The sequence below is a fragment of the Balaenoptera ricei genome, chromosome 8 (assembly GCF_028023285.1).
Source record: "Balaenoptera ricei isolate mBalRic1 chromosome 8, mBalRic1.hap2, whole genome shotgun sequence".
Taxonomy (NCBI): Eukaryota; Metazoa; Chordata; class Mammalia; order Artiodactyla; family Balaenopteridae; genus Balaenoptera; species Balaenoptera ricei.
Window position 1 is genome coordinate 22227992 of NC_082646.1, and position 25121 is coordinate 22253112.

A 25121-nucleotide genomic window follows, 5' to 3' on the forward strand; every position below is an offset into this window, starting at 1 on the left:
GGAAATGTCTTGGCTTATCTGGAAAGGGAGCCCCACCCTGCCCTCCCTTGGGGGCCAGGAGAGGATATGGCCTGGCACCCACTCCCTCTCTGGACCACTCCTGTCTTCTCAGCTTCCAAATCACACAGACGAGGTACAGCAAGTGGCTGGAGAACGGAACCCAGCACAATCCCTGGTCATTTGTGAGGGGCTTAGGCCTGGACCAATGACGCAGTTGACTTCATATCCCTCCCACCTCTCACCCAAAGTGTGAAGGCCTGACACAAATCCATACCCTTTCAGCTAGAATGAGCAGAAGCCAAGCTTCTCATTTCTCTCAACACACGCTCCTGCAGCAAAATGGCAGGGATGGCTCTAGAGGGATAAAGAGGAGAAAAAAGGGAACTTCACAGTGAAAAAAACACCAGCCTCAGAAACTCTCCAGAGGGTGAAGCCCCACAGGCATCCCCAGCTCTGTGGGGAGGAGCAAAGGGTCTTAACAGGCAGGCATTCTGTATTGAAACCCCAGTGTCTGGGGCACAGACAAAGAGCGGAAGAAAGGGGAGGGAAGCCAGCACGTGGCCAGGCGGGGCCAGAAGGAGATGAGGCACAGAGCTGAGGCCTCTGCAGGCCTCCAGCCTGCAACCTGGGCCCAGAGGGACTCCTTGCCAGGCCAGACCTACTGGCTGCCATGTTCACTCCCCAAAACCTGAGATTTTCTCTTAAAACAGAGACTGAAGAGATGGAAATCAGTCAGCCCGGCCAGCCTGGCTCAGGTGGTCCTGAAGGGCAGCCTAAGTCACTCAAGGCTCCCTGAGCTGCCTTTGAGGCAGAAATACAGAGCATCTTTGAGGACTCCTGCTCTGTCTGTGGGAAGGTGGGCAAAATGCTCAAAATACAATAAAAGCAAGGGCCAGGCCCCAAAGGGGTCTCACTCCCTGTTTCTGTGGACTCTCTGTGGGGTGCCTGTGTGCAGGATTTCTGCAGAAGATAGTCCATTTTGTTAAGCCTTTGAATATTCAAATTGAAAGTATCGCGCAATCATTGATTGTCAAATCATGGGTTTCTAGAGGTTTTAAATACTTGGCATGAGGGGGAAAAAACTCAAACCTATACCCGAAGGTATAAAACATTAATTCTGTTTGTCTCCTGCTCCAGGAACCTGGGTGCAGCTGGATGCTTTGTGAAACTTTAAAAATGTTGCATCTCTGCCTCTCCCCCTGCACAGGAGCCCTCCTAGGCGCTGAGTCCCTGCAGCTGCAGCATACAGCCACCAACCCAGCTTCTGCTGACCACGATGTCGGGTAACTCGGCTGCTTGTCCTGGGGTAGGGTCACGAGGGCAAGGGGCGTTTTGATCCGGGTGTATTTCCACGGCTTTTCCTGCATGGAACAGAGAGGCACAAAGTCAGGGCATGCAAGTAGGAGCCGGGGATCCGGAGAGGGCACGGGCCACGCTGTGGCCGCTCCCACTCCGCGCCTGGTCCCGAGGGCAGAGGCCCACAGGCCCAGTTGGCCGCTGTGGCGTCCGCGTACCCGGGTCCACCACCGGTCCTTTCACTTGGCCATAGTTGTGACCCTGGGACTTCCCGGCGCGGACTTTGTGCGCCCAGCAGCGGCGGCGGGAGCTAGAGGCTCACGGTGAGCCCGGGACTCAAGCCGGCTGAGCCGGCCGCACAGAGCTGAGCCGTGGCGGTCCCTGTGCGGACCCCGGGCCGCACCCGCTGTCCGCGGGGCCGCGGACGCGGCGAGGAAGTCGCAGGGAGACGCTGGACCGCGGAGAGGGCGCGGCGCCCAGGCCCTGCGGGTCAGGCGCGGGATTCCTTCGGTCTGGGCGACGAACACCGCGACCTCCTTTCCCGGGGAGAAGCCTAGCTCCCAGGACCCGGCCCGGGGGGCTCCCAGCTGTCCTGCTACGGTCTCCGCAGTGACCAGGCGAGGCGCTGGCGACCCGGCCCTGTCGCCGGGCGCCCCGGCTGATCGCGCGGCTCTCCCGCGCTCACTCCAGGGTCGACGTCAGGGCGGGAGTCGCTTCTGGGATCGCGCGGCCACCCCCGCCCGCAGACGCCAGCCCGACCCGACCTACTCACCGCGGCTCCGCGGGGCCCGCCCGGGGCCGCGGCTGCCCCCGCTCCCGGCGCGCAGGACGCCCTCCCCGCCGACCCCTAGGGCGCGCTCGGCCTCTCCCGCGAGCCGGGCACCCAGGCCCGGCCCCGCCAGCCCCAGGGGCGGCCCCTTCCGGAGGGCGGCCCCCCGGCCGAGTACGCGGTCCTCGCCGCCCCGCACGCCTTCCCCAGCTCGCGCTGCGCGGACTCGACTCGGAGTCTTCGGGCGCCGCGGAGAATACGCCTGCCCCAGAAAGGGAGGGGGTGGGGAGAGACGGGAAGAGGAGCGAGCTGGAGCGGAGACTAAGGAGGGAGGAGGAAAAGATGGAGAGCAGGAAAGGCGAGGAAGGGGGTGAGGGAGAGAAGGCAGAAGAAAAAGACGGGAGGGAGGGAGGGAGGGAGGGAGTTCTCGGGCCTGGTTTCTTTACTGGGGTCAGTCTGGCGAGTCCCTCACCGACCCAAGGACAGGGCTGGCCAAACCCACCTGGCCGCTGCTCGCCCCAGGGCTGGCTTCCAGACCAAGGGCACGTAGAGGTCAGAGGCTCCCCAGAAGCCGCGTCTGCCCTGGCAGAGACGGAAGGGACTGAGAACTTCCACTGGCTGGCGTGGGAGTGGGGTGGGCTAGGTCAGCTGCGGCGGCGCCCAGCCGCTCCCCAGGTTCTGCTCTGGGAGGGGTCTCCATCCTCTCCCAGACCAGAACCCTAGGTTCCCCTAACTTAGCCAAGGGCTGAGCTCCCCTAGACTGGTCTCCACATTCCTGAGCAGAAAAACCTGTGCTGTTGGCCTAGGGATGGGGCTCAGCCTGGGGCAGGTAGCCCCACAGATTTCCATAGGTTTTGTTTCCACTGTGGCCCTGAAACCTGCCCACGGTATCTCTTCATCCTTTCGAGTCTGAGAAATTTGAGTTTCTTTCCCATCTGTCTTTTAGCGTTCTCTTTGCATTCTCCAGACCTAGAGATCTGACGTCAGGTGCCATAGTTTATAAAGAAGAACCCCCCCGCACCCCAGTCTGACACCCAAACCTCACACTTGACCACTGACTCGGTTGCCTTTCCCCAGAAAAACCTAAGGTGTATCAAGGTGTCCGGGTGAAGATCACAGTGAAGGAGCTGCTGCAGCAGAGAAGGGCACACCAGGCAGCCTCGGGGGGAACCGTAAGCATAAACCCTTCACTTCTTCCCAACTCGTGTTCAGCTTCATTCAGCCCTGTGTCTGGGAAGGTGTAGGCGGCCACCCTAGGCCCCAGTCACCATCCCCAGGCCTGGCCTTCCATAGCTGTTCTTATAACGTCTGTGCCCACCTTCATCCCAGTTCACCACAGAAAACCACAGAGAACAGCTGGGGCATGTTGTGGAGCTCAAGATTTGGGGGAGCCCATCCCTCACTGATCATAGTTGAGTATAAGAGCATATTGGTCCAATACAGGGAGAGAAGCAGCCAGCAGGTAAGTAGGTTGTTATTTTGTAGGAAGACAGTGTATGTGCCCTCACATACGCAAAGAAAATCTCTCCCAGAAACTTCCTTTTAGGGAGCCCTTCAAGGAGAGGATCTCCGTGGAACATCTTCCCCGCCACCTCATTCTTCTGGAACCCAGCCTCTGAGGTCATTGATCTGTAAATCACCAGGCACTGAAATTTCCCAGCTGAAAGGGGCCGTGTAGCCTCAGAGGAGACAGCTTGAAATATAGAACCTCCTTAAGATGTAATGAAGCCTTGAGCAGTTCCAAGTTATCATGCGATTGACCTGGGCAGTCATAAGGGTACCCTGCCACTTTATGTACATCCTAAAGTAGAAAGTACTACAAAGAGTGCTCAGGGCAGCAGCAGAACCAAATAAACGAGGTGGGGTTATCCTCCAAGAGAGGGCAATTCATTGCTGAGAGCCCTTGATCACACAGTTGCCTCTGGGTTGGTTTGGGTGTGAATGTCAGATATGAAAGATAGAGCCCATATTGCCAGCGGTAAGACTGGTCCTGTCTCCAGCTTATTGGCATCTGTCGCACAACAGTTTTTGTGTCCAGTGCTGTTTGTGTGCAATGCCCGACTTCATGAAACTGGGCCTTTTCGGGAAGAGGCAGATGCCGTAGGGGTGATCAACACAGGTTTTAGAACCAATGGACTGGGTCAGACCTCAGCTCCTCCATGGCGTGAAGCCTCGAGCAAGTTACTCAGTCTCAGTTTCCTCATCTTTAAACTGGAGATAATGGAATTTTGTGAGGATTAAATGAGTCACTGCACATAAGCACTTAGAAGAGTGCTTTCCACTTAGAAAGTGCTCAATACATGTTAACTATCATTATTATTATTTGCAAAAAGCAGCTAAAATAAAAGTACAACCAGGGATTGAAAGCCAGCTATTCAGTAATGTTCATTCATACCCTTTGCTCAGAGTTTAGAGTTCTGGTGTGAGCTTGCTGTGATATGACATGCACAGCACAAATTTTTCCATTTGCTGGATGTAAAGTCAGTACCTCCATGTGTAGAATTTCAGCTAACACCATAAAACTTCCTTCCATTTGTACAGGGTTTTCCAGTGGTTCTTTTAAAGCACTTTGCACACTCACTATTTCTTTTAATTCTTATGACAACCAGGGGAGGTAAGTAGATCGGGGATCTGTATGCCTCTATTACGTCTAAAGGTCAAAGCCTTACAGTCACTAACGGTAGAGCAAAAAGTGGAACCAAGATCTTCTTATTCTTAATATTTAAAGAAACTTCCCACCCACTGGCTCTTAAAATTCATCTTTCTGCAGATCCAGCTGTGCTGAGCAGGAGCCTGATAGCCTCAACCATCAACCCCTTCAGTTCAGAGATTATTATAAAATTAATAAAACCAGGAACAAGGGAACTGCGAAGTACTGCTGGTGCCAAAAAAAAAAAAAATCATCAAGACGTTCTTAACAAAATGTAATCTTTTGTTAAGGAGCTTTGGTACCTGGTAGAATACTGCTCCAGCTGCAACCTGCACTGCAATTGCCCACTTGCACATGGCAGTTTTATTACTCTTGGCCTCTTACATGTTGGTTTGGCCACTGTTCCCCTGTTAGCTAGCTGCTGGAAGGAAGGCAAGGCTGAAACATTTCACTTGTGTATCTGACCAGTATCTGTTCTCTGGAGCAGTCTGACTTATCTGAATTTTCTGAATTCCTCCCTGAGAAATAATCAAGCAGTACTTCTGAGCCAGTGCCTTTCAGGAACGTGCAGAGCAAAGCCAGCCCTACTTTGCTTTCTGGAAGATTATATCCACCCAGGTCCTCACAGACATGGAGGAGTAACACAGAGATGATTTAATTACGATAGCCAAATGTAAAATCTCTCACTGGGAACCATCAGAAGATCTAGGATTCTAGGAAAGCTGTGAGGTATACTCAGTAGGCAGGGATGGCAGGTAACAGGGCATGGTGTATGCCTGCTTCTGGTTTAACAGAGATCATCTCCAATTTGTTCAGTGATTTAAGGATACCTCTGGAAAGCGTTAAGCCAAGGAAAGAGTTAACTTTATCAAAAAATAAAGCAGGAAGAAATTTATCGTAATTTGCTATAAAGTCAGAGTAGAATCCATAATTTGAAATTTTAAGAAGGCAATCCTGAATGGAAGTTATAGATTGAGACAAATATTAGGGTCTCAGTGCCAGGAGAAACATGTGTATGCCAGATTTGTCAGTTTGATTAAAAAACTTACTTCGGCCAGATCAATTTACAAACAGCCCTACACACATACACGCATGCACACACAACTCTTTTACCTTTAGGATAAAGAGAAACTGGAGTTAGTACTTATCAAAAGACATAATTTACCCTTTTTTTACCATTAATTTTTTTTAAACGGCCTTGATGTATTTTTATAAATTGTAGATTGTGGATTTTTGTGCTGTTTGAAATCTAAGAGAGAGGAGACTTTGTATTCTTGCAGCAAAGTAGAAAGTGAACCCATGACTAGAAAGATAATATCAAGTAGGGTATTGTAAACATACCTGAGGGAGATAACCTGGGGAGGCCTACAAACGGACCATTCTGGAGGAGGAATGGGGTTAACCAGAGCTCTACATTGAAGCCGAGTTTTTAAAACCCACTCCTTGCAAGTGCTTGAGCTTAAGCTGCAGCCAAATATTTGCATAAAGAACTGGTGAGGGATTCCAACTTCCTGGTTCATGACATTACAGCATGGATCGTTTTCAAAATTAACACCACCTCCTGTTTCAGCAGCGGCCGACTGTGCAGGCTCCCAGCGGCTCAGTGTACAGGAGTGAGTATACCCTGTAAACCAGGAGAGAGGCATGCTGAGCTCCGCTTCCCAGCACAGATTCCCAGAGCAAGGCTGGTCCCTTTAAACCTTAAAGCCACCACCTGAAATCTAAAAAAAAAAAAGAAGTCCTAAATTACTCAGTTAGTACAATTATCAGTTTAACTGGAAGACACAGGCTGCTTTACTTTGAATAGTTAAAAGGAACAGTCTCATAAACTTCAGGTATTTAACTATCGTAGTGAAAAAAAGCAACTTTTATAGAAAATAGTAAAAAACATACCGAGAGGTGAAATATTTCCCAGCCATTAACTAGAATGTAGATAGGCTCCAGTTCACTGACTACAACTTTAAGAAAATATTTTCTATTTTAATATTTCATAGCTAGGAAGAACATGTGACTATTTTTAGCTATCCAGGATTAAGCTGCCAGATAGTATATGAAAATTTTGAGGAAGATGATTGACTAAGTTACGGATAGTTGGGATTAAATAAATGTTAATCCTTATTTATTTTAAATTAAATAGTTTAATATAAAGGCTATTTACTGTGTTTTCTTGCACTGTTCATTTATGTCATATAAAAATCATTTAAATTAATTTTTATCAAAATTAACAACCTGTATAATTTAAGTGGGAGATATTAGAAAAAAATCCCCAAGCAAAAATAAAAGTTGAATCTGAAGAAGATATAACATTGATTGTATTTCACAACAGTGAGTTTTTTTCAGAAGAAAGAATCTGGCTTACCTTAAAGCAGAAGGCAACACAGTTCACGTCAAAATGTCTTAGCTTTCCCTTTAAAGAACTTTTATTTCACTTTGCTTTGTGGTCATCTTCTTGCTTTGGCAGCTGTCCGGAGGCAACAATGTCCACCTTTCAGACCCAGTCCCACCATCTTCTGCAGGTCAGTAAAGCCAGCCTTACAATTCCCTCAAAAACTCTTCCAAAAGTCCATCTCGAAAGGCTTTCAGTACTTGATTCAGGGGTTAAGATAGGCACCACCATTTAATTGGAATCCAACCAATCAGAAGGTGAAAAAAGGCATGGTGACTCCAGATACAAGCCCGGCAAGGAAACAAGTACAACATTTTGTCCACATTTCTGAACTGTCTATTCCCTGCTACCTACTCTGCGCCAAGAGCTTGTTCTTCACATTAGTTCCAGGTCCTCATCTCCAAGTAACTAAACTCGATTAAAAGATCAGAATTGTTTTCAGAAACCTGTTATCTTTTTTAGTGTACTATTAGATGGAATACAGAACATCCTGAGGTCCTAGAATAATGCCTTCGCTCTTGTTTTGCTTAGTTTCTAGCCAACAGGGGCTTCCCTCCCCTTCTTTTCTCTCTTTCCAGAAAGCATTTCAAACAAGTGTAAGTTTTCTCAGCCCATTACGAATAACTCTATTACATAAACACTCCTACCTATGCCACTCAATGGCTCAGAGTTTAAGGAGGTCATATATAAGGAAACCAGTGCTATGGGAGCTCCTCACTGAATGTGCCACTTTAACTTAACCTTAAAGGAGCCTCGCGACTTCAAAAACTCCAGTGTTCTGTCGTTCCTCTGATGGACACACTCTAAACCTATCTTCTTTGAGCATTTAAGGGTAATAATCAGAAATGGGGCCTATTAATACTGAAATGGAAAAGGGAGGGGTTTCAGAACTATTCTTGTTTGGTATTTAACATATTAATTCCATGATCATGTGTAACATGTTCACTAAGGAAACATTTTGCTTTTTGTAATATAAAATGAGCAATACTAATTTGTACTCGACATTCCTGGTTTCTCTACTTATAATATGCATTGCCATTTGTAATACTCCTCAAAGTTTAAGTTACTGAGTAAGTGTGAAAACTTTTGGAAAACAATTAACCCTAGATCAAGGGAATTATTTCCCATGGCATCAGAAGTTTTCTTAAAGTCTCAAACAACACTACACGTTACTTCTGAGAGATAAGGTTCACTTGGACTGCAGATAGGGGCTGGGTGTTTGTGCTTTATAGTCTAAGAAAGTGCACAGTGGAAGTTTGAGCTTGACTGTGACAGTTGGACAGAAATGGGATCACCATTGTTTTCTTTTGCCCAGGCCACATTTACAGCCAGTTTCCACATTATTAACCAGATTCATTTCAGTGGGCTTGAATTATCTAAGGCAACGAAAAAATCCAGATTGCCTGCCTGCTTACTTTTCTCGAACTTCTTAAGCCCCCTTTCCCCCTAGAGGTAGTAAATATTCAGAATATAGAACAGAACGCCATTCAAATCTGTAAGTGCAATTTTTAAACAAAAATCTCTCCTTTTCCTTTTTCTTCTAGGACAGTATTTTGAGCCTGAACCAATTCCTTCCACACCCAATTATTTCCAACCCCGAGAATTTTCCAGTTGTGTTTCTTGTGAAGAAAATCCAGGCTTCCTCGACCAGATATTTGATTCCTACCTTCAGACAGAGACACACCCGGACCCTTCGCCCAATTCCATGCAAAGTACTCCACACTATTTCCCAGACAGCTTCCAGGCTGCCCCTTTCTGCTTTAACCAGAGCCTGGTAATTTATCTCTGTTCTTTACAAAACCTCTTATTGTTTACTATGGGGCAGAGAGTTTGTATCATCTCGTGAGAAATCATAAAGACACTATCAACAAGAAAATCATCCAGGAAACAAGCAAAGAACCATTTAAAACTCAATGGAGGTAGAAATAGCCACGCACTGAAGGGCAAAAACCTTTGGATACACACGTAATTATGATTTCCCAAGTCAGCTACGCCCTAGTACGTTGGTGTGTGGCCATAAAAAGAGGTTTCCCGGCGATACTCATTTAATGTTTTTAAACTGTAAAGTTCAGAAATCTACTCATTGGAAATCACTGATTTAAACAATGGCCCTTGGATTTTGAGTTCTAGAAATTGGAATTAAGGCTGTTTCAACACAGTACAAACTGTCATCTGATAAGGGATTTTTTGTTTTATTCTGGCACTGAATTGGCTCTACTAACTGGTTGTTTTGGGCTGCTACAGGCACAAGAACTCATTTGGGTCTGAGATGGTTGGTAGAAAAATGAAGCCCTAATAGTTGAAAACGTTTGGATTGTCTGTTCTTCATGGACCTCAAATGTTTGAAAATGTGTTACCACTTAAAATGGAAATAAGGTGTCCATTGGTAGATACCAGTCGTTGAAGATGTCTTTTAGTTACTCATATAGTTATTTTTAAACCTTAGAAAGTAGTTTTTTAATGTAAATACTTTTTTCTTTTGGTTTGTCAAAAGTCCGTGTAGGTATCTGACTAAATTTTAAGGGGATAAGAAATTAACTGCACAGGATATGCACACAGGGCCCCAGTCATTCACTTCTCTTCCAGCTTCCAAGTTAGGCTTTCTCAGTAACAATTGTGGACCTGCTTAAGAGGAAGCAGAAAGTACCTTTCTCCGCAGGGGTCAAGACTTTAGCGCCTGTAACAGTAGTTTCCAGTCTTGGAGTCTCCCAGACACTGGCTCATTGAGGATCTCGGTTCTACCTGTGTATGTTCACCTTGTTCTCCACAGTCAAGGGTGTGGAGAAGCGTCCAGGGTGCCACCTGCAGCTTATATCGTGGCACACAGCAGGATTTGATGTGCAGGTGATGAAGCACAATGGGATTTTGTGGTTTAAGAACAAAGCATGCTCTAAAGTATGCTTATAACAAAGAAAGCCAGTGAAGCAAGGCAATTTATTGTTGGGAAAGAAATAGGTAAGTATAGAATGCGGTGTCATGAAATCACGCCAGCCAGCAAATAAAATTACTTCTGCAGACTTGGGTTGGGTTGGGTGTTTTGTTGTGCTTTTCTTTCCCCCCCCCCCCCCCAATGTTCTTACTCTGAGTTACTAAATCTACTCTATTCAGTTCTTTTAATCCTGTCTAATTTATCAAGCTTTCTGTTCCTTGGTTTTCATCTCTCTAGACCCCAGGATGGCCTTCGGATTCCTCCACTCTCTCAGGTTCCTTAGACTGCAGTTACTCTCCTGTTCAGCAACCTGCATACATTCCGGAGAATTACGACTCTGCCCCTTCTCTGGACACCAGAAACTGGGGCTCCGCCTCGGAAGACTACTCCTACCCTCACCTGCCCTCACACACCCAGTGCAACCGCTCCTCCTCTGCCGCCGCCTCTGTCTGCTGCTCTGCACGCTGCGAGGCGGAGCACTCGGACACCTTCAGAGCTTCAGAGTGTTTTTCCTACCCCAGCACAGACTATGGGACCTTCACACCCTCAGCAGCAGCAAGCAGTGATTTCTGTAGGAGGGAAACAAACTGGGACATCTGCTATAGTTAATAGAAATTACATTAGTTTGGAACATGGCATGCATACATCTATTTTTTTACCACCTCTAGATGACAACTCAAAATATGCAACCTGCTGACAAAATATCACAGGCGCAGTTTACGTGTCACCATTTTCGATTTGCTGACACTAATTTAGGCATGAATATGAAATTCAGACCCGGTCATAGTGCCACGCCTACTTTGTATGCTTACAGTTAAAAATTGTTGTAGGGAATAGTCGTTTTACTTTCTGTGTAACGAACAAATTATAATTTTTTAACTAATAAATAATTTTGTATTATTAAATGTTGGCTTATTTTTTTTTTATTTTCCAATACTCATTCCCCAGTTGATTTGAGGAATATCAACTAATTCTGGAAATCACTAATTACTCTTCAGTATTTAATCTCACTTGTTCACGGATTGAAAATTATTTTAATATCGTGAGGTGCCTTGGCTCCCATGGAGCTGGAGGGTAGACACGGCTGTGATGGCTGGAGAGGGACAGTCAGCCTCACCGCTAGATGAGGGTGTACGTCTTGGGGCGACATCGGAGAAAGACATTTATGAATCATTAGTTTCTCGTATCTATCAGTAGTCAGTGGAAGGTTAATATGACCAAAAAGCACATCTTACCTACAGCACTGTTAACCTGTAGATAATTCTTTTTCATTTCCAAAATCCTTTTTTGTAAACTTTTGGGGCAAATACTTGATCTTTCTCTTGAGAGCTACCATGCAGTTGATGTACCAAAAAGGTTAGAATTCTCTGTTACCTTCTATTTCTGAATTTCTGCTTTAGGTCTTTAAATATACATCACTCGTGTTTACAGATTGATTTGTAGGCTTGACCATGTTGTTTACAACTGAACTTCCTCTGATTGATCTATTTGAACAAGGCCAACTGTCTTTCAAGCTGAAGAGGAGTTACTTAAGCCATCTGTGCTAGACTATACTGTTAAATCCTGTTTGCAGAGGGCATTAAGGCACAGGACTTCATCCCTGCTGTGAGGTCTGGGGGACATTTTCCTCGTCTTGAGCTTCAGCACAATGGCAGCAATACTGGTACCGTTGGTACTGGCCACAGCTACCATTTTCTGAGCCCTTCCTGTGTGCCAGAATTGTCTAAGGGTTTTCTCACACATTTAATTCTCTCATTTAATCTTTGCAACAACATTGATAGCAAAATGGGAGTCTGAGGCTCAGAGAAGTTGTCACCTGCCCAATGTCACCCAGACAATAAGTGCCTGAACTTGGGTCTGAAGAACACCAGGTGGTGCTTCCTACTCTCCACTAGTGAAAAGTTGTCGCCATTTGTGAAAGACTGTTCAGGAACCTGTGGAATCATCCTGCATTAAACCCCTGTACACACAAAGCTGTGTTCCCAGCTGACCACCAATAGTCAGAGCTCCCCAGACGGGTCAAGCTGTCCACAGGATACAAAGATGCCAAGCACAAGAGCTGCTAGAGTCCCCCACTCTGGGGACTGAGGGGAAGAAGGTGACAAACTGCTACCTCAGTGGGTTTCTTTTGATCAGGAGACAGATTTGCTTTCAAAATGACAATGTCTGATTGTCCCCTCACTGGGGACTCTGCTAAGGCTTGGGCAAACAAGACAAGTTACAACCTGCTTCATGGAATAGATATGCCAGGGGAACAGAACAATTACCGCCTTTCTGAGATGCCAATAAAACTAAATTTTTAATAGTTTCGAACTAAACTGAAACGGGCCTATTGTCAACAAACGTCTGTTCACACAGCCCAAAGCCCCTGCACCCCACCCCCAGCAGCTGTCCCAAAGGGACAAAGAACAGAGAATCCATAGATGTCCAGTGTTGACACCAAAATCTCTCTTTCCTGGATGCCATTCTTTTTTTTTTTTATTCCCCACTTCTATCTTCTGCCTTCTGAATCGGTGATCTTGCAGCTCTCACAAACAGAGAGCACTTCCTACCTCCCTGTTTCTTGTTCCTTCTTCACATGCCTCTGAGGTTTTCCCTAAATCTGGCATGGAAAAAGATTCACTTTAAAAATGTGAGACAAGAGCTAATATCGCTACTGTGCATTACAATGAATATCTCCAACCTTAAAATGGTCTTTAAGACCTTTGCAGAAATTTGGGGCAACAGATCACCTGGCACATTACAAAGTCTATCACAGCCCACCCAGTCTCTTACCCACTGCAGCTCACACAACAGCTCGGGAGCCCCGCAGCAGCAGTGGGGCAATCTAGAAGGCTTCTCATCAACAGATGCCTGGGAAGCTGGGTAAAATACAGGTGCCTACACCTCAGTGTGAGAAAGTATGATCAGTAAGCCGGTGGTAGGACCCAGGCATCTGCATTTTTAAATGTACTTAAGTTGATTCTGAAAAACACTGATGTATTTAATGTCTGGATTGTTCCCTTGTAGAACCTAGAAGCACAATAATAATAGCTTGCATGGACTAAGCTCTTTCCATGGGCCAGTGACGTGAACATTATCTCATTTAATCTTCAAACAAGCACACCCGATAGATACTATTATGGTTCTCATTTTTCTCAATGATAAAACTGCTGCTTCGAGAGATGAAATAGCTTGCCCGAGGTCACACAACCTATAAATCGGGATCAGAGTTCTCCAATTCAGGTTATCTGATGCCACAGTCAGAACTTCCAATAGTCTCAGTATATTTTCCATGCATTAGACCTGGAGGCATAATCTATTTGGAACTTGATCTTTTGCCTTAAAAGTCATATATGTATCTGTACATGTATATCTGTAGCCAGTTCCTCATACCTCAGAGTCAGTTAATAAGATTACAAATGGAAATTTAAATGAATGAATGTTATTCAGAACCATTAGAGAGATCAATAAAACAAAATATCAAGTGCTTACTATGTGCAAGATGGATTACATGCCTTCAAAATCCAGTCAAAAGTTTAAAAGAGGGTGTGATTTTAAAAATCTAAAACAGGGAAGATGGGCGTGGACTGATTTTCAAATTCTTGGGAAATTTACATTAGGGGTCAAGCCTTGAAGCCTGAGAGAGATAAGACGAGACAAAGTTTAAAGCAGTAAACATTTGGAAACTATTACCTCAAGCAACGGGCCAGAGCGGTGACATTTGGCAGCTTGCCTAAGACTGCAGGTGGACGTCAGAAGGCAAGGCACAGATAAGGATAACTGGAATGATGATGGGGCCAGGGCAGGAACGGGGAGGGAGGGGGGTGCAGTGCTACTTTTTGATAGAAATTGTTTTTTAAAATCATTATTCATTCCAGAAAGATGAAGGCTACAATGAGTTCGAATCAAAGCCAATGAAAACTGTGACTATAATAGACTAAAATAAACACAGACTTACAATCGTTTCTAAATCCTCAAACCCTCTGTGATGCCTGCACAATGGTGGCAGGGCTGCTCAGGAAAATTAACCCTCGCACTGCCTCCCTTCCTCTCACAGCTAAGGGGATGGGGATGCCCTGCCTAAGATACAAGATTTGGTCCAGGGTGGGGGGCGTATCACAAAGCCCGAGTGACTAGATTTTAGTGTGGCAACGGAGGGGGGATTCGGGGCTAGGTGGCTCTGTGCTTTAAAAGGCAGGGAAAGTAGACCCATTTCTTCTGCTCCAATAGGCCTCTGGGCAGGATGTAGGAGCTGGAAGATGAACAAATCTGAGTGGACACAGCTCTGCACGGTAATGAAGCTTCAAACTCATTGAGAGCAGGAATCTGCGTCCATTTAGAAAACAGTTTCTCTTGCTTAATTATAAAGAACATGCAGTTGGGTCTTGGAAAATGTGTGTGTGTATGTGTGTGTGTGTGTGTGTGTGAGAGAGAGAGAGAGAGAGAGACATTCATTCATTGCCACTTGGGTGATCAGCAGGAAAGAAGAGATATTCACTTTTAACCTGTCAGGACTAAACCTGTCAAAGCTCACACGGGGCTGTCCTATCGAGGCCCACTTCCCTCCCTCAGTGTAATTCATAGTTGAATAAGCCAGATTTTGAGAAGAGCTCTGCTGGGGGTTACTCAAGTCCTAGGATTGCTCTGATGACCAGAAGAGATCAATTTGTCGGTAGGTGACACTTTTCCTAAAAGTGGGTAGGGTAACAATTTCACTGTGGTTGTGAAAAGAAGGGGGTGTTCTCTGAAAAGACAGTTTTTCAGAGGGCAGAGGATCTAGCATAAGAACAGGGACACATCCTTAAGTGGGCTCCCTGGGAGAGGTTTAAGTTTGACGTGGTTTTCTTTCAGACAGTGAGCACAGTTCCATTCAGCATTAGGTTTGAATCCTCCCCTTCCCACATTATAATTCCTGTTGATTACCCCCCAATGGCTCAGGAAAGTCTGGCTCCCCATAGGCCTCTGGGTGGAAGTCCAGAGAATAAAGAGACTTTAAAGGGAAGCCTGCCCGATTCACCCCTATCTGCCGAGACCCATGCGGAGTTGGCAGCATCTAATGCAGGGGCTTGTGGCCTAGGGTGAATCAGGGGACACGGGTTCGAGCCCTGGTCTGGGAAGATCCCACATGCCGCAGAGCAACTGGGCCCGTGAGCCACAATTACTGAGCCTGCGCGTCTGGAGCCTGTGCTCTGCAATAAGAGAGGCCGCGATAATGAGAGGCCCGCGCACCGCGATGAAGCGTGGCCCCCACTTGCCGCAACTAGAGAAAGCCCTCGCACAGAAACGAAGACCCAACACAGACATACATACATACATACATAAATAAATAAATAAATAAATAAATAAACCCAAAGTTTAAAAAAAAAAAAAGAAATGACCTGCAGCCAGTGAGTGGCGGCAATGGCATCACAGGGAAAGGGCATCAATTAGTAGCAGCAATTCCAGGATCCAGCTAGAGGGTGACAGTGCTCGGAAATGAAAGAGGCTAACAGACAAGGGGTAACTTTAGGACAAATAAAAGAATGCCTTTACACAGTGGGTAATAAACTTTAAAAAATTACCCGTACAAGTTGAACATTTAAATAGTTTCAGGAAGGGGTTGAGATTAATTTGGCTGATAATATTTCAGGGCTGGAAAGGAACCCAGACATCATCTACTTCAGGAGTCCTCAACCCTGGCTGCAAATTACAACCACCAAGGAGGTTTTAAAACAACATTGCCATCCAAGCCCCAGACTAATGAATCACAATCTCTGGGGTAGAATTTGGGGATTAGGATTTTTTTAACTCCGTATTTTAAAATTACAGGAAGTCACAAAAATAGTACTTAAAGTCCTATGTACCCTTCACAGAGCTGCCCTCACTGGTGACTGACATCTTAAATAACTACAGTACAATAGCAAAATCAGGAAGGTGACATTGGTACAATGCTGTTAACTAGACTACAGACCTTATGCAGTTTTCACCCTTTTCACATGCATGCATTTATGTGTCATAGATGTGTGTGTGTGTCTATGAAATAAGCATTCATATGTTTTAAGAACTTCCCCAGAAGATCCTAATGCAGAGTCAGGGTTGAGAACCAGTGGTTTTGTCCAACCAACCCTCATTCCACAAGTGAGGAAACTGAGTCCAGAGTGGCAAGGTGACTTGTCCGAGCACACGACTGTCTTTCAGGAGGGAAGTTCTTTGCTGCACATAAAGTTGTTACAGGTCAACAATGAGCTACTGAGAAAGAGCTGATGGAGATGGGGAGCAAGAGGTAGAAGGGACACGTGCCTAATTGCTTAGGTCCCCTTAATGGACAAACAGAAAATCCAACCTCTGGCAGCCCTTCAAACCTCATAAGGTTATTGAAAGACATTTTTTAAAGTTTCATAAAAAGCATAGGCCCTGGCCAACAGAAAACCTCCCCCACCTTGATTATTACTATCAGAGAGCTCTGGTCTGGAGGGATCGCAGGCCTGGCATCACGTGGACATTCTCATATCCTTCGACCTTTTCTCTGTGTGGCTCCTTTTGCTTGCTTCATGTTGCAAAGGGACTTTCAGTGGCTGGGACACATAGTCGGCCTTGTTCAGATGACCTCCTGCCATGCTCTCTCTGGGGACCGTCTTCCCATCTCCACTGAGGCATTGAGCCAGGTGGTGGAGACGATCACCTACTCTCTCTGGGGCTCTGTGTTCCATTTTATGTGCATTTTGGCCTGAGGAAGCCACAGGAATGTTTCCTCCTTCTCTAGTAGCCTACTCCTACACCGAGATGTTCCACAGTTTGATGGAACTGCTCTGTCCACCAAACACGACACAGCCGGGGGAGGGCACGGAAGGTGGCCCCATGCGGGTGAGATGGCTCCGGCCTGAGCACCTGCCCCGCCTGAGTAAATCTCTCTACGTGCCACCCTTTACCTGAGACAGAAAACCACAGCCAGGACATCCATCTAAACTTTAACTGGAGTCTGGCCCCAGGGCAGCACAGTGGGTTGAGGGCCTGCAGAGATGGGTGTGGCAGGTGAGAACCCTGGGGCTCCTGTCCCCCACTCTCCGCCCTCCTGTTCGGCACACTCCAGTTGAAGCCAGTTTGAGCTGGGTCTGAGGGGCCAGGCTTGTCCAAGCAGCTTGTTCTCTGCCACAGGCTCAGCAAGCAGAGGTAGACAGACTGCAGGACAGTCTTCCTGTGGCTTCTTTCAAGTTCTTCTTCAAGAGTTTTAAGCACTCACTCACCGAGCTTTGTGAATAAGAAAATGAAAAGGCTGAAGTTTTCTCTGTGTTCCCAATGTTTTGCAGGAAGGATCAAAGCTACGATGGGCTTGGCTGCCCTTTCCTGAGGCTTCCTCTCCCTGCGGTGGGAAAGGCTGGAGGAAGTCTCCCACCCCACCCCCTACAGTCCTGGCTGATCACCTGGAGGAGGTCACCTGGGGAGGACGAAATGAGCCTCCTGATCTGGGTAGCCAAGCGGAGCCTGAGCCTCCGTGTCCCTTCCCACCCCTGCAACGGAAGAAAGGAGCATTGGCTTCTGTCTGTCTCCTTCCTGCAGCAGGACGAGGGGAGTGGGAATCCAGCTCCCCAGGCACAAAGCAATACAGCCCAGACTTACAATCTTTCGAGCCAGACAGACCTGGGTTTGATTCCTGGTTCCACCACTTATTTCCTCTGTGATATTGGACAAGAGCCTTAACCTCTCTGGGCTACAATTTAGTGACCAAAGCACACAAATCAATGGAGTAAAACCTACTCATTCAGAAAAACTCTTCAAAATTGGTTTTGTCCTGGAAACAACTTATGGAATACTATTTTTTTTTTTTTTTTTTTGCTTTGATCAAAAGGAGCTCATACAGTCAAGGGGATGCAATGTACAACATGAGAAATATAGTCAATAACGTTGTAATAACTTTGTATGGTGACAGATGGTAGCTAGACTTATTGTGGTGATCATTTGTAATGTATAGAAACATAGAATCACTATTTGTGCACCTGGGACTAACAGCGTTCTAGGTCAATTATACTTCAATTTAAAAAAAAAGAGCTCAGGAAGTTGGGTCACATTGCATGGCCAGAGCATCCAGGACCTTTCCAAATTCTCTAAGACACTGAGACAGAGGTCATCATGTCTTGGAGAGAATGGGGATTGTGAGAGCATCATGAGTGTTACAGGGGTCTGAGAAGAGTCACATTCCTTCCTTTGGAAAAGACTTCCCTAACTAACTGGTTTTTCTGCTCTCTCTGCACTTTAGGAGAAAATCATGGTTTTGCTGATTTCAGCTGATCACCCCTGCAGGTAGAGATCCCCAGTTACTTTGTTTCTGCTAGGCCACCTACCTGCCACTATTTCATTTGCTCCCCAAAACCAGCCAATAAGGTAGGTATTGTTATCCCATTTTATAGATGAGAAAACTAAAATTCAGAAAGGTTGAGTCAAATGCCAAGCCAATAAGCTAAAGGAGCATAATTCAAGCCTAAATCTATCTAATCCCATAGCCTATGACCTCCTTTCCCTAGGAAAGGCCCTAGGTGCTTCTAGCACAGAACTGTCCTGAGGTTCACACTACTGACCCACTCTTCATCCATGGACAAGTCAGCGCTATCCATCAGCAGAATGAGGGCATCTTTGACTAACAACAAAATGCTGAATTGGAAAGCTATGGGGTAAAATATGGTACAGAACAGAAAAGGAACTAAGAGAATTTGATCAGATATTATTATGGCCTCTGCAAAGAAACTGCTCCACTACAACTCTGTTTCAAATGATGCCATGGAACTATTATTTTTAATGTCCTAAAGAAAAATCAAAAGGCTCCTTTAAGAAGCATCCTTGGGAAGAGCTTGGAGTTTCCGGGCTGTCCCACATTCAAAAGACATGTATTGTGCAACTACCCTATATAAAACACTGCACCAGGCACTCTGCAGGTGGAAACGTGACTAAGATAGCCCCTGTCAACAAAAAGTCACAATATTATATGAAATTCTCTTCTGTAAAATATATCAGAAGAGATGCAAATTGAAGTACCACACCAAAAAAATAATAGAAATATGAGTAACGTGTATTGACCCCAAGTAGAAGTACTTAATAAGTGGTGGCTATCTTTGTTCTTTTCTCTAATAAGTGCACACAGGTGGCTAAATGCTTTTGTTGAGTGACTTTCAATGATCTCATCCTGTGGAGTGACTCCGAAAGTCTCTAGGTGTTAGAATGAGAACAGGTGATGTTCAGTGAATGAAGTACTTGAGGTTTGCCCAGGTAGTTGGATTCAGGTAAACGTCACTGTTTAAAAGAAATGTTTTTATATGGTTAGTTCTCTTTTTTTTTTAATATATATTAATCAGTCATCAATTTTATACACATCAGTGTATACATGTCAATCCCAATCGCCCAATTCAGCACACCACCATCCCCATCCCACCGCAGTTTTCCCCCCGTGGTGTCCATACGTTTGTTCTCTACATCTGTGTCTCAACTTCTGCCCTGCAAACCGGTTCATCTGTACCATTTTTCTAGGTTCCACATACATGCGTTAATATACGATATTTGTTTTTCTCTTTCTGACTTACTTCACTCTGTATGACAGTCTCTAGATCCATCCACGTCTCAACAAATAACTCAATTTCGTTCCTTTTTATGGCTAAGTAATATTCCATTGTATATATGTACCACATCTTCTTTATCCATTCGTCTGTTGATGGGCATTTAGGTTGCTTCCATGACCTGGCTATTGTAAATAGTGCTGCAGTGAACATTGGGGTGCATGTGTCTTTTTGAATTATGGTTTTCTCTGGGTATATGCCCAGTAGTGGGATTGCTGGGTCATATGGTAGTTCTATTTTTAGTTTTTTCAGGAACCTCCACATTGTTCTCCATAGTGGCTGTATCAATTTACATTCCCACCAACAGTGCAAGAGGGTTCCGTTTTCTCCACACTCTCTCCAGCATTTGTTCTTTGTAGATTTTCTGATGATGCCCATTCTAACTGGTGTGAGGTGATACCTCACTGTAGTTTTGATTTGCATTTCTCTAATAATAAGTGATGTTGAGCAGCTTTTCATGTGCTTCTTGGCCATCTGTATGTCTTCTTTGGAGAAATGTCTATTTAGGTCTTCTGCCCATTTTTGGATTGGGTTGTTTGTTTCTTTAATATTGAGCTGAATGAGCTGTTTATATATTTTGGAGATTAATCCTTTGTCCGTTGATTCGTTTGCAAATATTTTCTCCCATTCTGAGGGTTGTCTTTTCGTCTTGTTTATGGTTTCCTTTGCTGTGCAAAAGCTTTGCAGTTTCATGAGGTCCCATTTGTTTATTTTTGTTTTTATTTCCATTACTCTAGGAGGTGGATCAAAAAAGATCTTGCTGTGATTTATGTCAAAGAGTGTTTTTCCTATGTTTTCCTCTAAGAGGTTTATAGTGTCCAGTCTTACATTTAGGTCTCTAATCCATTTTGAGTTTATTTTTGTGTATGGTGTTAGGGAGTATTCTAATTTCATTCTTTTACATGTAGCTGTCCAGTTTTCCCAGCACCACTTATTGAAGAGACTGTCTTTTCTCCATTGTATATCTTTGCCTCCTTTGTCATAGATTAGTTGACCATAGGTGCGTGGGTTTATCTCTGGGCTTTCTATCTTGTTCCATTGATCGGTGTTTCTGTTTTTGTGCCAGTACCATATTGTCTTGATTACTGTAGCTTTGTAGTATAGTCTGAAGTCAGGGAGTCTGATTCTTCCAGCTGTTTTTTCCCCTCAAGACTGCTTTGGCTATTCGGGGTCTTTTGTGTCTCCATACAAATTTTAAGATTATTTGTTCTAGTTCCATAAAAAATGCCATTGGTAATTTGATAGGGATTGCATTGAATCTGTAGATTGCTTTGGGTAGTATAGTCATTTTCACAATATTGATTCTTCCAATGAAAGAACATGGTATATGTCTCCACCTGTTGGTATCATCTTTAATTTCTTTCATCAGTGTCTTATAGTTTTCTGCATACAGGTCTTTTGTCACCCTAAGTAGGTTTATTCCTAGGTATTTTATTCTTTTTGTTGCAATGGTAAATGGGAGTGTTTCCATAATTTCTCTTTCAGATTTTTCATCATTAGTATATAGGAATGCAAGAGATTTCTGTGCATTAATTTTGTATCCTGCAACTATACCAAATTCATTAATTAGCTCTAGTAGTTTTCTGGCGGCAGTTTTAGGATTCTCTATGTATAGTATCATGTCATCTGCAAACAGTGACAGTTTTACTTCTTCTTTTCCAATTTGTATTCCTTTTATTTCTTTTTCTTCTCTGATTGCTGTGGCTTGGACTTCCAAAACTATGTTGAATAATAGTGGTGAGAGTGGACATCTTTGTCTCGTTTCTGATCTTAGAGGAAATGCTTTCAGTTTTTCACCATTGAGAATGATGTTTGCTGTGGGTTTGTCATATATGGCCTTTATTATGTTGAGGTAGGTTCCCTCTATGCCCACTTTCTAGAGAGTTTTTATCATAAATGGGTGTTGAATTTTGTCAAAAGTTTTTTCTGCATCTATTGAGATGATCATATGGTTTTTATTCTTCAATTTGTTAATATGGTGAATCACATTGATTGATTTGCGTATATTGAAGAATCCTTGCATCCCTGGGATAAATCCCACTTGATCGTGGTGTATGATCCTTTTAATGTGTTGTTGGATTCTGTTTGTTAGTATTTTGTTGAGGATTTTTGCATCTATATTCATCAGTGATATTGGTCTGTAATTTTCTTTTTTTGTAGTATCTTTGTCTGGTTTTGGTATCAGGGTGATGGTGGACTCATAGAATGAGTTTGGGAGTGTTCCTTCCTCTGCAATTTTTTGGGAGAGTTTGAGAAGGATGGGTGTTAGCTCTTCTCTAAATGTTTGATAGAATTCACCTGTGAAGCCATCTGGTCCTGGACTTTTGTTTGTTGGAAGATTTTTAATCACAGTTTCAACTTCATTCCTTGTGATTGGTCTCTTCATATTTTCTGTTTCTTCCTGGTTCAGTCTTGGAAGGTTATACCTTTCTAAGAATTTGTCCATTTCTTCCAGGTTGTCCATTTTATTGGCATAGAGTTGCTTGTAGTAGTCTCTTAAGATGCTTTGTATTTCTGCGGTGTCTGTTGTAACTTCTTTTTCATTTCTGATTTTATTGATTTGAGCCCTCTCCCTCTTTTTCTTGATGAGTCTGGCTAATGGCTTATCAATTTTGTTTATCTTCTCTAAGAACCAACTTTTAGTTTTATTGATCTTTGCTATTGTTTTCTTTGTTTCTATTTCATTTATTTCTGCTCTGATCTTTATGATTTCTTTCCTTCTGCTAACTTTGGGTTTTGTTTGTTCTTCTTTCTGTAGTTTCTTTAGGTGTAAGGTTAGACTGTTTACTTGAGATTTTTCTTGTTTCTTTAGGTAGGCTTGTATAGCTATAAACTTCCCTCTTAGAACTGCTTTTGCTGCATCCCATAGGTTTTGGGTCGTCGTGTTTTCATTGTCATTTGTCTCTAGGTATTTTTTGATTTCCTCTTGGATTTCTTTGGTGATCTCTTGGTTATTTAGTAACGTATTGTTTAGCCTCCATGTGTTTGTGTTTTTTACGTTTTTTTCCCTGTAATTCATTTCTAATCTCATAGAGTTATGCTCAGAAAAGATGCTTGATATGATTTCAATTTTCTTAAATTTACTGAGGCTTGATTTGTGACCCAAGATGTGATCTATCCTGGAGAATGTTCCGTGCGCACTTGAGAAGAAAGTGTAATCTGCTGTTTTGGATGGAATGTCCTATAAATATCAATTAAATCTATCTGGTCTATTGTGTCATTTAAAACTTCTGTTTCCTTATTTATTTTCATTTTGGATGATCTGTCCGTTGGTGTAAGTGAGATGTTAAAGTCCCCCACTATTATTGTGTTACTGTCGATTTCCTCTTTTATAGCTGTTAGCAGTTGCCTTATGTATTGAGGTGCTCCTATGTTGGGTGCATATATATTTATAATTGTTATATCTTCTTCTTGGATTGATCCCTTGATCATTATGTAGTATCCTTCCTTGTCTCTTGTAACATTCTTTATTTTAAAGTCTATTTTATCTGAGATGAGTATAGCTACTCCAGCTTTCTTTTGATTTCCATTTGCATGGAATATCTTTTTCCATTCCCTCACTTTCAGTCTGTATGTGTCCCTAGGTCTAAAGTGGGTCTCTTGTAGACAGCATATATATGGGTCTTGTTTTTTTATCCATTCAGCAAGCCTGTGTCTTTTGGTTGGAGCATTTAATCCATTCATGTTTTAGGTAATTATCGATATGTATGTTCCTATGACCATTTTCTTAATTGTTTTGGGTTTGTTTTTGTAGGTTCTTTTCTTCTCTTGTGTTTCCCACTTAGAGAAGTTCCTTTAGCATTTGTTGTAGAGCTGGTTTGGTGGTGCTGAATTCTCGTAGCTTTTGCTTGTCTGTAAAGCTTTTGATTTCTCCATCAAATCTAAATGAGATCCTTGCTGGGTAGAGTAATCTTGGTTGTAGGTTCTTCCCTTTCATCTCTTTAAGTATATCATGCCACTCCCTTCTGGCTTGTAGAGTTTCTGCTGAGAAATCAGCTGTTGACCTTATGGGAGTTCCCTTGTATGTTATTTGTCATTTTTCCCTTGCTGCTTTCGATAATTTTTCTTTGTCTTTAATTTTTGCCAATTTGATTACGATGTGTCTCGGAGTGTTTCTCCTTGGGTTTATCCTGTATGGGACTCTCTGTGCTTCCTGGACTTGGGTGGCTATTTCTTTTCCCATGTTAGGGAAGTTTTCGACTGTAATCTCTTCAAATATTTCCTCTGGTCGTTTCTCTCTCTCTTCTCCTTCTGGGACCCTTATAATGCAAATGTTGTTGTGTTTAATGTTGTCCCAGAGGTCTCTTAGGCTGTCTTCATTTCTTTTCATTCCTTTTTCTTTAGTCTGTTCCGCAGCTGTGAATTCCACCCTTCTGTCTTCCAGGTCACTTATCCGTTCTTCTGTCTCAGTTATTCTGCTATTGATTCCTTCTCGTGTAGTTTTCATTTCAATTATTGTATTGGTCATCTTAGTTTGTTTGTTCTTTAATTCTTCTAGGTCTTTGTTAATCATTTCTTGCATCTTCTCAATCTTTGCCTCCATTCTTATTCCAAGGTCCTGGATCATCTTCACTATCATTATTCTGAATTCTTTTTCTGGAAGGTTGCCTATCTCCACTTCATTTAGTTGTTTTTCTGGGTTTTTTTCTTGTTCCTTCATCTGGTACATAGCCCTCTGCCTTTTCATCTTGTCTATCTTTCTGTGAATGTGGTTTTTGTCCCACAGGCTGCAGGATTGTAGTTTTTCTTGCTTCTGCTGTCTGCCCTCTGGTGGTTGAGGCTATCTAAGGGGCTTGATGGGAGGCTCTGGCGGTGGGTAGAGCTGACTGTTGCTGTGGTGGTCAGAGCTCAGTAAAACTTTAATCCACTTGACTGTTGATGAGTGGGGCTGGGTTCCCTCCCTGTTGGTTGTTTTGCCTGAGGCAACCCAACACTGGAGCCTACCTGGGCTCTTTGGTGGGGCTAATGACAGACTCTGGGAGGGCTCATGCCAAGGAATACTTCCCAGAACTTCTGCTGCCAGTGTCCTTGTCCCCACGGTGAAAGAGAGCCACCCCCCGCCTCTGCAGGAGAACTTCCAACACTAGCACGTAGGTCTGGTTCAGTCTCCCCCGGGGTCACTGCTCCTTCCCCTGGGTCCCGCTGCGCACACTATTTTGTGTGCTCCCTCCAAGAGTGGGGTCTCTGTTTCCCCCAGTCCTGTCAAAGTCCTGCAATCAATTCCCACTAGGCTTCAAAGTCTGATTCTCTATGAATTCCTCCTCCCGTTGCCGGACCCCCAGGTTGGGAAGCCTGACGTGGGGCTCAGAACCTTCACTCCAGTGGGTGGACTTCTGCGGTATAAGTGTTCACCAGTCTGTGAGTCACCCACCCAGCAGTTATGGGATTTGATTTTACTCTGATTGCGCCCCTCCTACCATCTCATTGTGGCTTCTCCTTTGTCTTTGGATGCGGGGTATCTTTTTTGGTGAGTCCCAGTGTCCTCCTGTCGATGATTGTCCAGCAGCTAGTTGTGATTCTGGTGTTCT

General features: G+C 44.3%; 1 protein-coding gene across 2 annotated transcripts; it reads left to right on the top strand.

Annotated features, from left to right (window-relative positions):
• Positions 1–2161: 2161 nt before the first annotated feature.
• Positions 2162–10882, top strand: POU2AF3 (POU class 2 homeobox associating factor 3). 2 transcript variants are annotated; one of them, XM_059930411.1, is made up of 5 exons: positions 2162–2435; positions 3143–3237; positions 7177–7231; positions 8646–8875; positions 10268–10882. In XM_059930411.1, exons 1-5 carry the CDS (start codon positions 2408–2410, stop codon positions 10637–10639), a joined length of 780 nt encoding a protein of 259 aa, XP_059786394.1. In that variant the 5' UTR covers positions 2162–2407; the 3' UTR covers positions 10640–10882. The 2 variants fall into 2 exon arrangements, with proteins under 2 accessions (XP_059786394.1, XP_059786392.1); XM_059930409.1 differs by lacking the exon at positions 2162–2435 and having other exon boundaries at positions 2668–3842.
• The last annotated feature ends 14239 nt before the right edge of the window (positions 10883–25121 follow it).

Excerpts from the sequence above, each read along its gene's own strand:
- POU2AF3 (XM_059930411.1), top strand. The coding sequence starts at position 2,408 with ATGGAGAGCAGGAAAGGCGAGGAAGGGG. Across the intron at positions 3,238-7,176 it reads AGGCAGCCTCGGGGGGAACC|CTGTCCGGAGGCAACAATGT; the intron begins GTAAGCATAAAC and ends TTGCTTTGGCAG. Across the intron at positions 7,232-8,645 it reads AGTCCCACCATCTTCTGCAG|GACAGTATTTTGAGCCTGAA; the intron begins GTCAGTAAAGCC and ends TTTTTCTTCTAG.